The sequence below is a fragment of the Gambusia affinis genome, linkage group LG23, assembly GCF_019740435.1.
Source record: "Gambusia affinis linkage group LG23, SWU_Gaff_1.0, whole genome shotgun sequence".
NCBI lineage: Eukaryota > Metazoa > Chordata > Actinopteri > Cyprinodontiformes > Poeciliidae > Gambusia > Gambusia affinis.
In genome coordinates, this window is record NC_057890.1 from 8,088,787 (window position 1) to 8,101,216 (window position 12,430).

Here is a 12,430-nt window from a genome sequence, read left to right on the forward strand (position 1 = left end):
CCAGGGGCTATGTCGATACAATGTTGCACCACTCAAGTCTGGGTGAATTGTGAGAGCTGGAGTTTGTACAATTGTAATTAAATGGATCTCTGCCTCGTGATTGGTGCAGGTATTTAGCCCAAGTAGAATTTATTATTAATATTAATATAATGTCTGAATTATTCACCTTGAGGCAATGAATTGAAAAAAATAAAGATGAGAAAGCCAAATCCAAAATTTTGACTGAAAGTTACATTAATAATCAGTTAGAGTTTTTATTTTCACCACTAGGTGGCCCATTAAGATGAGCCTTTAGTTAATGAGGATCCACCGAATCCCTCTGGTTTAAACTGGTTTCCATTTAATTTCAGAGTTTAAAATTGTTAACTACATATATATACATATGTACTGACAATCGGAAGATCACAGGAACTGTGGAGGTTACTTAATAAAAGCTTTGGATCTCTGCATATTGTGTGCCTCAGCATCCACTGACCCCATCATGGCAAGAAAATCTTCCAGCAATCCCTTGCAAATATTTGTAAAAGCAAACATTTACAAGGTGCTGGATTTCATACACCTGTGACCGTGCAGATACTTCAAATTTCAGAGTTTTCTTATTAAAATGGACTAGTGATACTTTTTTACAGGTTTTTCCTCCCTTGAACTTTATTATTAAAATGAACTTTTAAATGAAATGTGAAATTGTTGAGATGCACCTGCATTTAATCTGATTTGAACGCTGGAGTTTACTAATCCAGGAAAAGGATTAAAATATCACGAGTTTGCTATTTTTGTCAAGTTTTCTGAAATCTTATTGAGTTTTTCATTTTGGGGTTACTATTGCCATCCAGCTTGCGCACAGAAACTTGCCTGCTTCATAAAGATTGATTTTCAGCATAACACCACTTTTCATGAATAATATGAGGGCATTGACATATGTGGCTAATATACAATATATTACATTGCTAAATTATTACTGATATATATTAATCCTGATAGTACACTCAGCAAATATAAATAATTCAGTAGTCATTATTCACATTCTGCTGAATCACGGCCTTGACACAATTTAGATTTGCTCTCGAATTATACGGCAGCGTATTGAACTTTTCTCATCTAGTTTTATCAGTCCATTCCTCTTTCTACTGGTGGACTTTTTTTTCTTTTCTTTTTTCTTTTTTTTTATGTTAGCATGTCTTTTATCCCACCACTCTTGAGCAAACACATTCCTGTACAGCTTAAACCCAATCAGGGGAGGGAGACAGAACGAGGAGAGACAGTAGAGACAAAAAGCAGATGACAAAGGTAAGTGGGAGAGGACGAGATGAAAATTGGATTCAGGTACAAAAAAAAAAAAAAAAAAAAGAATGGGGGGAATGTGAAAGAAAATAGGAACAAGAAATGAAGACATAAATCATGAAAGGAAGGTTGGTAGAAAACCTCAGGAGCTGATTGGACTGCGGGAGTCGTCTTGTGCCACATCAAGGGACCAGAATAGTTCCATATTGCCTTATGCAATAAAAAAATACACATTTGCATATGTTCATGGAGAATGTACTAATATATTCCAACACTTCTCTGACCTGAGTTCTGAAACAGAAAATATGCACAAAAACTTCCTATAAAAACATATTTTCCACGAAACACATTAATCTCTTTTACCTCTTAAAGAATGGGAATAAATGTATCCATTTTCATCTCTGCGATTCATGGCAGGGAAGATGTGTTCAGGAGTGGAGTGACCATCTTTCTTCCTGAAGTTTTATCATTGTTTACTTTAATTGCCACAGAACTTGTCAAATCTTTAGGGGAGCCTGTACTGATTACTGAGAGGAGATTTAAATAGGACTTAAACAGGATCTGCAGAGCATCCTCTGCTCTTTTCTATGACTGCAAATATGACAATTAGGCTCCAAGACTTTAGTGGAGCGATCCCAGAAGTGAAATCTCTACTGATAGCCAAAAAAAGGTTAAGCCTTTTGTTATTGTAATATTTCCCTTGAAATGTGTAAATCGACAAGATCAAATTTGAAAGCCATTGCAAAAGGCTCAACATATCTGTCTTTAAAAAGACTGATATACAGCACAGTTTGACCTGTAGCAGAGCTCAGAAATCTCTCCTTGGAGAGGTAGGAGTTATTCCTGAAGGAGATAAAATCTAAATCTTTTCAGATGTAAAGAGCCACAAAATAAAACTGTCAAAATCTCCATCTACATCATTATCTAAATCCACATTAATAGACTTCTGTGAGACACAAACTTGCATCACTTTTTTTCCAGCTATAAGGAAACATTCTTTCTGGATTTATTCCCCCAACTTCAGAAATCAATAAATTGGAAGGGGGAAGAAAAAAAAAACACTAAGTGGCATTTATAACTTTCTTTTATGTCGAAAAGCTCGCCACAAATCCTTCACTTTGCCGTTGGGTTCAGATTATTGTGGAATGGGAATGTCAGTAGAATGAGGTGGGATTACTTTGGAGTTTAAGAGACAGGAGTGAAATATTTGTGTGGTCGCTTGATTTTTCCAGAGTTGTATACTTGTAATACAACAACAAAAACTAGATGAGTTAATAATCTGACCTTTAACATAGCCACAGTTGCTCATGTGGCCCCTTGGAAACTAATAATTGCCCGTTTCTCGTCTGATGTCTTATTACCTTGTCCAGCCTAGTTTCTCACAGTTTCAGTCATTTACATTTCTAAGCACCGCAACACACAGCACAATTAAATATTCTCCGGCTGACACCATGATTTAACTAAGAAACATGAAAAAATGACAGAAAAACATCACTTTCTTATATACATTAATATTAAAACAATCCTTAGAAGCATCTAATAGTGCATCACTGATTTTGTTGCGAAATACATTTAAAGCGGCTGGATTTGCAACATTTTTGACGAGTGTGATTCCTGTTTCTGACTTAATGCAAAAAAAATATCCTAAAATAACTCCATCCTGCTATGTGTTTATGTCTGTGTTTCCAGACAGATGCCTCCAACTCGACAGAATTGCCTGTAATGGCAGCAAGTCGTTTCACATCCCCACTACATCTAAAGAGGAATATCGGTGGATGTCACAGTCACGCGCTGTACTGCACGACTGCATCCCATAAATCAACCAGCACAGAGGGCATCACGGGAAGCGGTTAGATAACCATGTCCTCCACAACAAAATGGAAAAAAAGGATCATTTCTCTGCAGGTAAACGGCACTTCAGCTCCCCAACTTTTACTTTTTCACTGCATGAAACGGTGGCAACATGTGTGGCTTTGCAAACTGCCCTCTTGTTGTCTACAAAAACATTTAGTTTCTATCGCAGAGAGAAACCTTAGAAGGGCCATTTTTCGCTGAGTAAGAAATGTGTGGATGTGCTCAAAAGGCAAGAACATCAAACTATCGCTTAGTAGCTTTTAGAAGATAAATTCACCATTAATAACACTCTCCAAAGTATTAATTATTGATGGTAAACGGGGGAAATATAAAGCTCCCAGTGAGTGTGTGTGGGTGTCTGCAGACAAGCATTTCCCAAGACTCCCTGTTTGCCAATGAGAGAGTAAAGCTACACCATTAACTTCTGCTGGTATAATAATAATAATCTCATAATAAATCATTTTAAAAAAGTAAAGTGAATCCAAAAACTTGAACATCCTTGAGTTCCTAGACTCACACCAGAAATTATCTTTAAAATTTTCTTATGCATGGTAATCAGTGGTCAGTCGTGTTCATGCATCTAAGCTACTTAATCACTCCATATACTGACACCTACTGGCCAATCAGTGGACATTCACAAAATATGTCTGCATGTCACATGGAAGGTGATCGACAAAAATGCAGAATACCCGGAGACTACATGTCAGGTCAAGAAAAGAACAGAAATTGAGCAGAAATTACTTAAGGTCTGACAAAACTGTTAAAAAGTGTAATATTTTACCTGGACTTTTTACCAATGAGTTTGATAAACAGCACAAAATAGAAAAAGAAAAAAAAAAGAAAAGGATTTAAATGCACAAGACAGGCTGGTTTGACTATTTTAGAAATTGCTGAACTACTAAGAGGCTTACATATTTCCATCTCTGTCAGGTTTACAGAGAATGGCTGGAAAGAGAAAATATCCAGACACACGGCCAGTTGGGTGGGGAAAATATCTTGACATCTGGGGTCAGAAGGGAATGGAAACACTTGCTCCAAATCAGAAAAAAATACACTATGTCACATTTGAAATTGTTTTCCTTGTTATTCTGTAAGAATTGCATATGACCCTTTTTATTTATTTTTTTTACTACATCTCTAGCTGTTATTGGACCTGTCAACCCCAGCATGCAAAACCTGCCTCCTTCATAATAACAGAGGCCAGCTACTGCAAACTACCATGCACAGCTTCATGAAATATACATCATTACAAATTGCTCTGCAAATGGCTTTTCAGAAAGCTCCATAAAGAGCAGACTTGAAGAGTTAACCATCAGCACTGCAAGATGTAAGCTTAAGCTCAAGATCTCATTTATTTGTTTTGTCAAAACAATGCATTGAATTAAATAAACTCCAAGAAACCTGAACTACCACTCAATCGAAAATCTAGTAGAAAAAGTGAAATTTTAGTAGAAGATAAATTATTTTTGTGAAATCAAATACGTCACTTGCTACGAGATATATATATTTTTTTCATGTTCTCAGACTTTACTAAAATTTTCCTTTAAAAGCCAAGAACTCTGAAGGTCGACTTATTTCGATGCCAGAGAAGAAGCGAAGCATATGCAGACCAAAGATGTAAATGAGAGAGAGACAAAATATAGACATCACTCATTCCCCAGAGAGCAACGCGTCGCAACCCACACAGACAAAGAGACAACTGCCAGTATCGTACCAACCTTGTTTCCTCTTCACAGAACACTTTGTTTCGTTTTTGTGTTTACCGGAGGCTTGCATCTCCTGTCACACTGGATGTTGTTGCTCTCTGTTGCACTGAATCCACCGATGGAAAAAAATATAAAAATGCACGCACTAAGCGAGCATGTTAATGTGTTTTAACACTAGTTTTCTGCCTCCTCTGTTTGTATGCATAACATCATGTGTTGCTGTCCAGGTGAGAGCAGGCTGAGGAAAAGCCCCTGTGGTAATTTTTAAAAAGATCAGTTTAAATCAGCGTACTGGGGGGGTTTGGAAAAAGAGGAACGGGTTCATTGTGCAAACCGTGATCATTGAACTTTGGAAACAAAAGGCCGGGCACAATATTGGCATCTAGAAACGTGTAAGGACAGGGATTCAGTCGACGCACACAACCCTTGGAGATTTGACTAAAAACACTCCAGTTATATTTGGACATGTTCTGCTCTTCTGTGTCTTTGCTCCAATTAGGAGCTGGTCTGCGAATAAACACAAGTGTGGTCCAACAGCTCTCTGACCAGAAATCATTGTACATACATGCATAAAAAAAAGGTTTAAAAGAATGAACATGCCAAGAGTACAGAGTCACCTGAGTCTACAAAAAATAAAAAAATAAATAAGCATGGTGGTAGGGGTAATCAACACATTCCGTATCTTTTGCCCTCGTTCAGGATTTATATCTGCAGGTGCTGCTGATATAAATCCTGTGTGTCTGAGTATGTGGGCTTATCTGTGATCTGCTGTCTGCCATAGTCAGCTTCCCCCTCTGGCACCTTTTTAAAAAAAATGTATTTAATTTTTTTATTTTACCAGACCGCACTCTTTCAGTGTCACAGCATTTTTGCTTGATCGTCTGAGTGGACCGAGCTGATGTGCTCATCAGCGGTGTCTCGAAGTCTGAGAGCCTGGGATTTCCTTTAGAATTTGAATTATTATTATTATTATTATTATTATTATTATTATTATTATTATTATTATTATTATTATTATTATTATTATTATTATTATTATTTTTGTGCGTGTGCAGGTTTTTCGCTGACTGAGAGAAAGTGAAGTGATGAAAGCTGAAAGGCGTAGTAATGCACTCTGAGGAATCATTCAAATTTGTTTCTCAGATCTGAGTTGCTTGGAGAAGCTACCAAAGAAATCAAAGCCAAAACAACCTGCGCTTCAACTCAGCTTCTTATAACTAGTTCAGTGGGGGATCAGTTTTCTTTCGTTTCTAGGGGATTTTAAATAGACATAGAATAGAATCATATTTAAATATGCTTTGAGCTGAATTATCAATAAGTTGATTTAAAAAACAAACAAAAAAAAACCAGAGTAAACATCATGGTGGTAGTTTAGCACTTCAGCCAACTTAAAATCATTCTCAACAGGATGAAGATGAGACTTTTGAGAATATTGTTGCTATATGTGTCATGTCAGAAGGATCTTTGGAAAAAGTTTTATGTTACTTTTATATTTGTGTAGTGGTATTATATTGCACAGTACACACTAACAAATGGTATCCAAACTGTAGAGAAGATCTACCTGGTGACTATCTGTCTGACACTGCCCTCCTGTTTATGACTTTTAGTAGAGAAGTGTTTGAAGCTCTTTCTGTACGCTGGTCTGCTTCTTGATATGCACAAGTGTCACATGTGAGACAGTACAGTGATAGTCCTGCAAAGGACTGTTACTACACATGACTGGTTGAGCTGCCGCGGTCTGTTCCCAGCTGAGACGATGGCTCCCCACCTGGGGCCAGCTTGAGGAGGGATTCCACTGTCAGCAGGCAGGACTCCCCATGGTGGCCCCCGGCTCCGTCTCTCTACTATTTTGGCAAGGGGATGGTGTTTTGGGAATGACCTTGGGGGCTCTGTGTGGGTTGTGTGTGGGTTTGTTCGACTCAGACCTCTGTCCTTGCAGTTGGTGGGTTACTGGATGACGGCCCATCTTCCTCAAGGGTGGTGTTGAGCTGAATGTGGGTCCCGAGGATTTTCTAATTCCCCTGTGCTGTCTTGCCGGTTTGGGCTGCACGGGGCCCTCACTTCATCTGATCCCGGATTTCTGCAGTGAGCTTTGTGGCTGCCTACTGGGTGATTGGTTCTCACTGCTCCATGCAGGGCAGTCTTGCTGCTAGATGCCTCTGTGTCCTTTCCTGTGCGCCCGCTGCTCCTTTGCCTCGGGTTCCCCCCTCTGTTGGTGTATGCTGTTCAATAGATGTGGCAGGGGTAGCTGTGACCCTCATTGATCTACCAAGGGCTTACCGTTCTTCCCACTTTAATTCTTATGAATTACCAGCTAACATAAAAAGTGTAAAAAGTTTGATATCTGGTATTAAAACATAATGTGAAGAAAGACCTGTTTTCCACTAATAATTTTGTCAAAATTCATTAGTTTTTCCACTTTTCTAATCCTCATTTGACATCTATGCTTTTTTTATGTCATTAAATGTTAATGTATAATCCTTCTGCCTTTTCCATTGTTTTGAGAAAAACATCTTTCACATCGCTCGTCTGTTTCGGAAAAGCAACATCTAGTTTTCATTCCTTTTTCATCATGTTCCCATCATCCATGTCAGAACGGCGGTGAGGTGGCTGCTGAAAGTACTTGGAATTAATGAACTCTAGCACATGATTAAAGGACCCTGGACACGTACAAGCCCACGTGCAGAGATGCCAAGGAGGAAGCGACAGGCGGTCAATGGGAGTTGCAGACCATACTAACCTAATTATGTGAATTAATGGCAGGCATCAGTCAGGGAGTATGCAGTGTGTCACACTTAAGAACACGCAGGCCCAATCGACCAGAAACGAAAGGGCAGAGATCACACCAACTGGTCATGTCCCAGTGTGTCGCTGCATCCGCTCCTGGTTCAGTTCTTTGGTTTTGTGAAACGGCAATAAAGCTTAAAGGCTCAAACGCGTTTCACACAAACAGTTCAAACTCAGAACAGCAGGAGATTCCAACACAGATAAAGAAGCATGCATTGTGCAAACACAGAGGTAGAAGAAATATTACGTTGCCGTCGTTTGAAGCATTCATTTCAACAAGTTATTTCCTTTTCTTGACACATTTGGCTATTTACATTCCGTAGATATTGCATTTTATTCAGGCTCTCAAAACTGTCAATGTACAATAGAAAGAGACTCATTCAGGAAAATCCTTTAAGTATTGGAAGATATTAACCAATTTTCATAAAGTGTAAAGGATGAAGCAGCCTGTTGATTTTAAAAGCTTGAATCATCAGTCCTGTTTGTATCAATGACACTGAAGACATCCATGAATTATGTCAGACTGAGCCTGCTCAGTTATGGAAAAATTATGATGACAGCTTTAGTTATATTAAAACCTAAATAATTTAAAAAGATTACTCATTAACCTTAAAAAAAAATAATAAGAATCTATTTCACTCAAAATGTGAATTGCTGTGAACCTGAATTTTTTGGTCAATAGCAAAAACACAAGTGCTGCGTCTTACCTGTGCACTTCTTCAGCGCACTGGTCCGTTTGCCGTGCATTCCGAGCCTGCAGTCGAAGTTCTCCTCCCAGAACTCAGCAAACCAAACATTTCTTCTGTTGTTGGACAGAGATCGGCTGCGGAAATACCGGTCAAATGCTGCACGGAAGACAGAGAGGCCAAAAGTCAAAGAAGGACACGGGATTTGAAGAGCGGAGACTGAATCGTCATCACTGACGAAAAAATTGAGGCTTTTTTTGTCAGGGGGCTTTAAATGAGCATGTGAACTTGTACTGAGCTTACCAGAAATGCTAACAGTATTCTCAACAGTAAAACATATTTGGACATGAAAAAATAAAAGCAATTAATAGCCACTATGTGACTTATAATGCGATTTTGGTGATGAGTATCTCTGAGAGCAAGGAGAACAAACATCTCCTTCCTCCTTGGCGCTTTTACAAAAGTTTGCCTACTTGCCCAGTTTATTAAAGCAGAAGATGGAAAATAGTAAAAGGTTTCCTAAAACTTATGAATGGAAAAAGCAAATGGCATATGGTAGGATAGGAAAACACGGAGGCTGAAACGAACATACTGACGTTAAACTGCAACGATACACGTCACAACATCCAATGCACATTGAGAAACTATCAAATTGACTGAGACACCCTGTGCCATGTGTGACTTGGTGTACAAGCTGACAAGCGCTGCCGTGATTGATCTCATCTCCTGTCACAGATGTGGATTCTGTGCGTACCTGTTCAGCTTTACAGACAGACAGACTGCTGGGAACAGTGGGTTTACACCATGTGCAACTCGGCGGGAAGCACATGTCATGTGGGATCACCCACCTCCTACTGTGATAGCAGATGTGCTCGAAAACAGTAACAGAAGCATCCCTTTTTCTGTCAAAAACCAGGAAGGAGGGAAAAAAAATAGTCACACGCTAACAAAATTCCCGTGTCAAAGTGTGGGGATTATTCTTTAAGATGGAGTAGGGTTTTTCCCCCCGATGAATGCTTTTTAATTTCCTTATTTCTTATTGTGTTTTCCTCCAAAACATTTTTGTGAACCATTCCAATAAAAACGATGCATACAAAAAAAACATTAACATTTTTGAAGTCTAGTCTCCGATGCACCATACTTATAAATGTCAAGTTGCTTTTTAATTTCTTGGAAAGTGACAGTAATCTTGAGATTTTCAAAAAGCTAACATCAATGATTAATAAAATCACACTTTTCTCCTACAGGCTTCTCAAACAAGTTACAACCCAAAATTTGATCTGCTGCCATTCCTTAAGGAGGTGCTTTGGTCAAAGCAAAAACCCGTTTTACACTGGAAGAAAACCACACCAACCATTTTACCTGTTTCAAGGCCAGATGATTGATGAAGTAACCTTTAAATATGTTACTTCATCTTTTAAAACCTGCATATTCAAATTTTTAAAAGTCAGAAAGAACATTAGATAATATTAATAGCAAACACATGCAGAAAAAGTGGGATTAAATCTGCTGCTTTACCAACATTTTGGCTTCTTGCTGCAAAAAGCAAATATTAAAAGCTTTGCACAGTTTTTGGTTATATTGCTATTTATTTGCATTTTTATTAAACATTTTAAATGTTTGAGCCAAACTATTTCATCCTTTATTACACTCATCTCCAAAACAACAACAGTTCCTCCTTTATTATTTATTACCCAGCTTAACTTTTTAAGTTGAGCTATTCATTATTATATTAAAGGCCAACATATTTAAGAAAAGTCTTTGATTAATTAAGTTACCAAATCTCTTCTAAGGGTTTTGTTACAATTTGACCCTCCAGGGACTTTCAACAAGAAGCAGTAAAAACCAAATGTATGACATTGTACCAATCCACCTTTTCTGATTTTTCAGAACTAGACAAATTCAAATTAAACTCTTACCATCCACAGACACTCGTTTGGGTAGGATAGTGATGGCTCCCTCGGCAACCATCTCTTGGCCAGTCACGGGAGAGCTCTTGGACCCCCAGCTGTCTGATCCAACCCACAAGAAGTGACCAGTCTGGTTGCTTCTTTTAGCAGCATCAAGAACTCGCCTATTAAAAGAAGATGACAATTAAAACTATGGCATGCACTTCAGTTCTAACACTGCTGATAGTGTTACGAGGTTTAATTGAAGGAAGACAATTGTCTCCCTACATAATAAATGTGACATGGCAAGATTAAATACGTCAGTCTAACTCAGGGGTCTCAAACTCCAGTCCTCCAGTCGCTGTCCTGCAGTTTTTAGATGTGCCACAGGTACAAAACACTGGAATGATATGGCTTAATTACCTCCTCCTTGTGTAGATCAGATCTCCAGAGTCTTGCTAATGACCTAATTATTCTATTCAGGTGTGCTGCAGCAGAGGCACATCTAAAAGTTACAGGACTGCGGCCCTCGAGGACTGGAGTTTGAGACCCCTGATTTAACCCAATCACAATCATGTGAAAGTCCCTGTTCCTTCTGCTTTGATTGATGCAACAGTTTGTCATGTGTCTGTGAATTAGAAGTGTTTGTCTTGCGTGGCTTGTGACATTTCATTTTGGCCACTTTTCCCAAAAAAAGAAAAAGAAAAAACAAAACCAGATTTGTGGAAAGAAAAACAAAAGTTCAAAACTTGGGGAATTTTGAAAATAATCTTTCAGAAATCTTATCCTTGTTCTGCCTTGAGTGTCCCTTGGTCTTCATGATGCAGCTTGTTCACTAATGTTCTCCAACAAACCTATGACACCTTCATAGACAACCTGCACTTAATGTTAAAATGTGGAATGAATACTTTTTCAAGACCCTTTAATTAAACGCTTTGTAAAAGGTGTAGGAATAAAATTGTGAAGTACAAACCGTATGTCATCTTCATTGGCAAACATGATGATGGCCCTGGCATTGGAAGTCTCCATTAGTCGCCTGATGATCTTATCAAACTCCCCCACTCTTGGCTCCCTCGGGATCTTTAAAGACTGGGCAATACACACACCACCTAGGACAGAAAAACACAAAATTCACTTTTCACTTTTCAATCACCAGATTCTACTCTTTGTTCCATACTCGTCCTGTCTGGACGCATCATGCAGTTTGTTAGTTCTAAACGTGGTTGAACGACGTCTCTGTTGAGGCGCACAACAGTGGACGGTTAGAATGGCAGGAGATGCAGAAAGGGCAATGAATTCTAGGTGGGAAGGTGTCACAGGACTGACAGGAGTTCAATGCTGAGTGTATAAGAGAAAACTAGTGGAGACTCACAAAAATCAGCTTAAAACAAATAAATGTCAATAAACAATTGTCAATAAAGGTGAAACATATATGAGACCACATTGTGATTCCTGTCCTCCGTGGAGCAAATGCATTTGGAAAAATCTTTCACAAGGCCAAACTGGTGATCAGCTCATTTACATTTTGCTCAGTGTAATAATTTTTTTCACAATGTGCAGCATTAATTTGTTAGCCCGTTAATTTTTCTGTCCTTTTTTGCCTTGGTTTCAGACGCACGCCTCCATGCACACGCACATCAGTCCGACACTAATCCAGACTTTAGATGTTAAAGCTTCAAACTGGTAATTGGCTTTGCTGAATTATACTGTTAGCTCCAATCAAAGAAAAGAGAAGGAATTGTTTTCCACAGAAGACAAAAAAAAAGAATCACATCTTTATGCATTTGTCTTCATGTTCCTTTTTTGTCTTCTTGCTTCCCTGTGTGAGTGAGTGTAAAACGTGAGGATGACTGATATCTCCCTGCCTGTTCCAGCCCATTTATCGAACATCTGTACAGTCTGTCGCTTTCACTATATTGCAATCCTTAATCAACATACAGTCACACTGATACCCAGGCAGGCACACACACCAGAGTGCGTGACTGCTAAAACAAATTCTCATTAGCCTCAAATTAAAAGCCTCTCAAGGCTAATTACAAAAGTGACAAAAGCTGCACAGACGCCCCACCATCCAACCCCTCCCATAAACACCAAACGCCCAACCCAACATGAGGCTCAACTCAGAATGAAAAAAGCACCTCTGTATCTTCTAAGTAGATCGTCTCGATAAAAAGTTAAAACTCAGGCAGAACAGGGATTTGAATGTCTAAAGACGGTTTTGACTTAG

The 12,430-nt window shown here is 38.7% G+C and overlaps 1 protein-coding gene across 5 annotated transcripts in view; it reads right to left on the reverse strand.

Moving 5' to 3' along the window:
• grm8a (glutamate receptor, metabotropic 8a) overlaps positions 1-12,430 on the reverse strand; it is a 245,637-nt gene that overhangs the window by 56,188 nt on the left and 177,019 nt on the right. For all 5 annotated transcript variants that reach the window (XM_044108979.1, XM_044108980.1, XM_044108978.1 and 2 more), the window contains 3 exons: positions 11,177-11,312; positions 10,234-10,388; positions 8,336-8,473 (listed from right to left, as the gene is read on the reverse strand). In XM_044108979.1, coding sequence (XP_043964914.1) covers positions 8,336-8,473; positions 10,234-10,388; positions 11,177-11,312 — 429 coding nt within the window. The remainder of the gene's footprint in view (positions 1-8,335; positions 8,474-10,233; positions 10,389-11,176; positions 11,313-12,430) is intronic.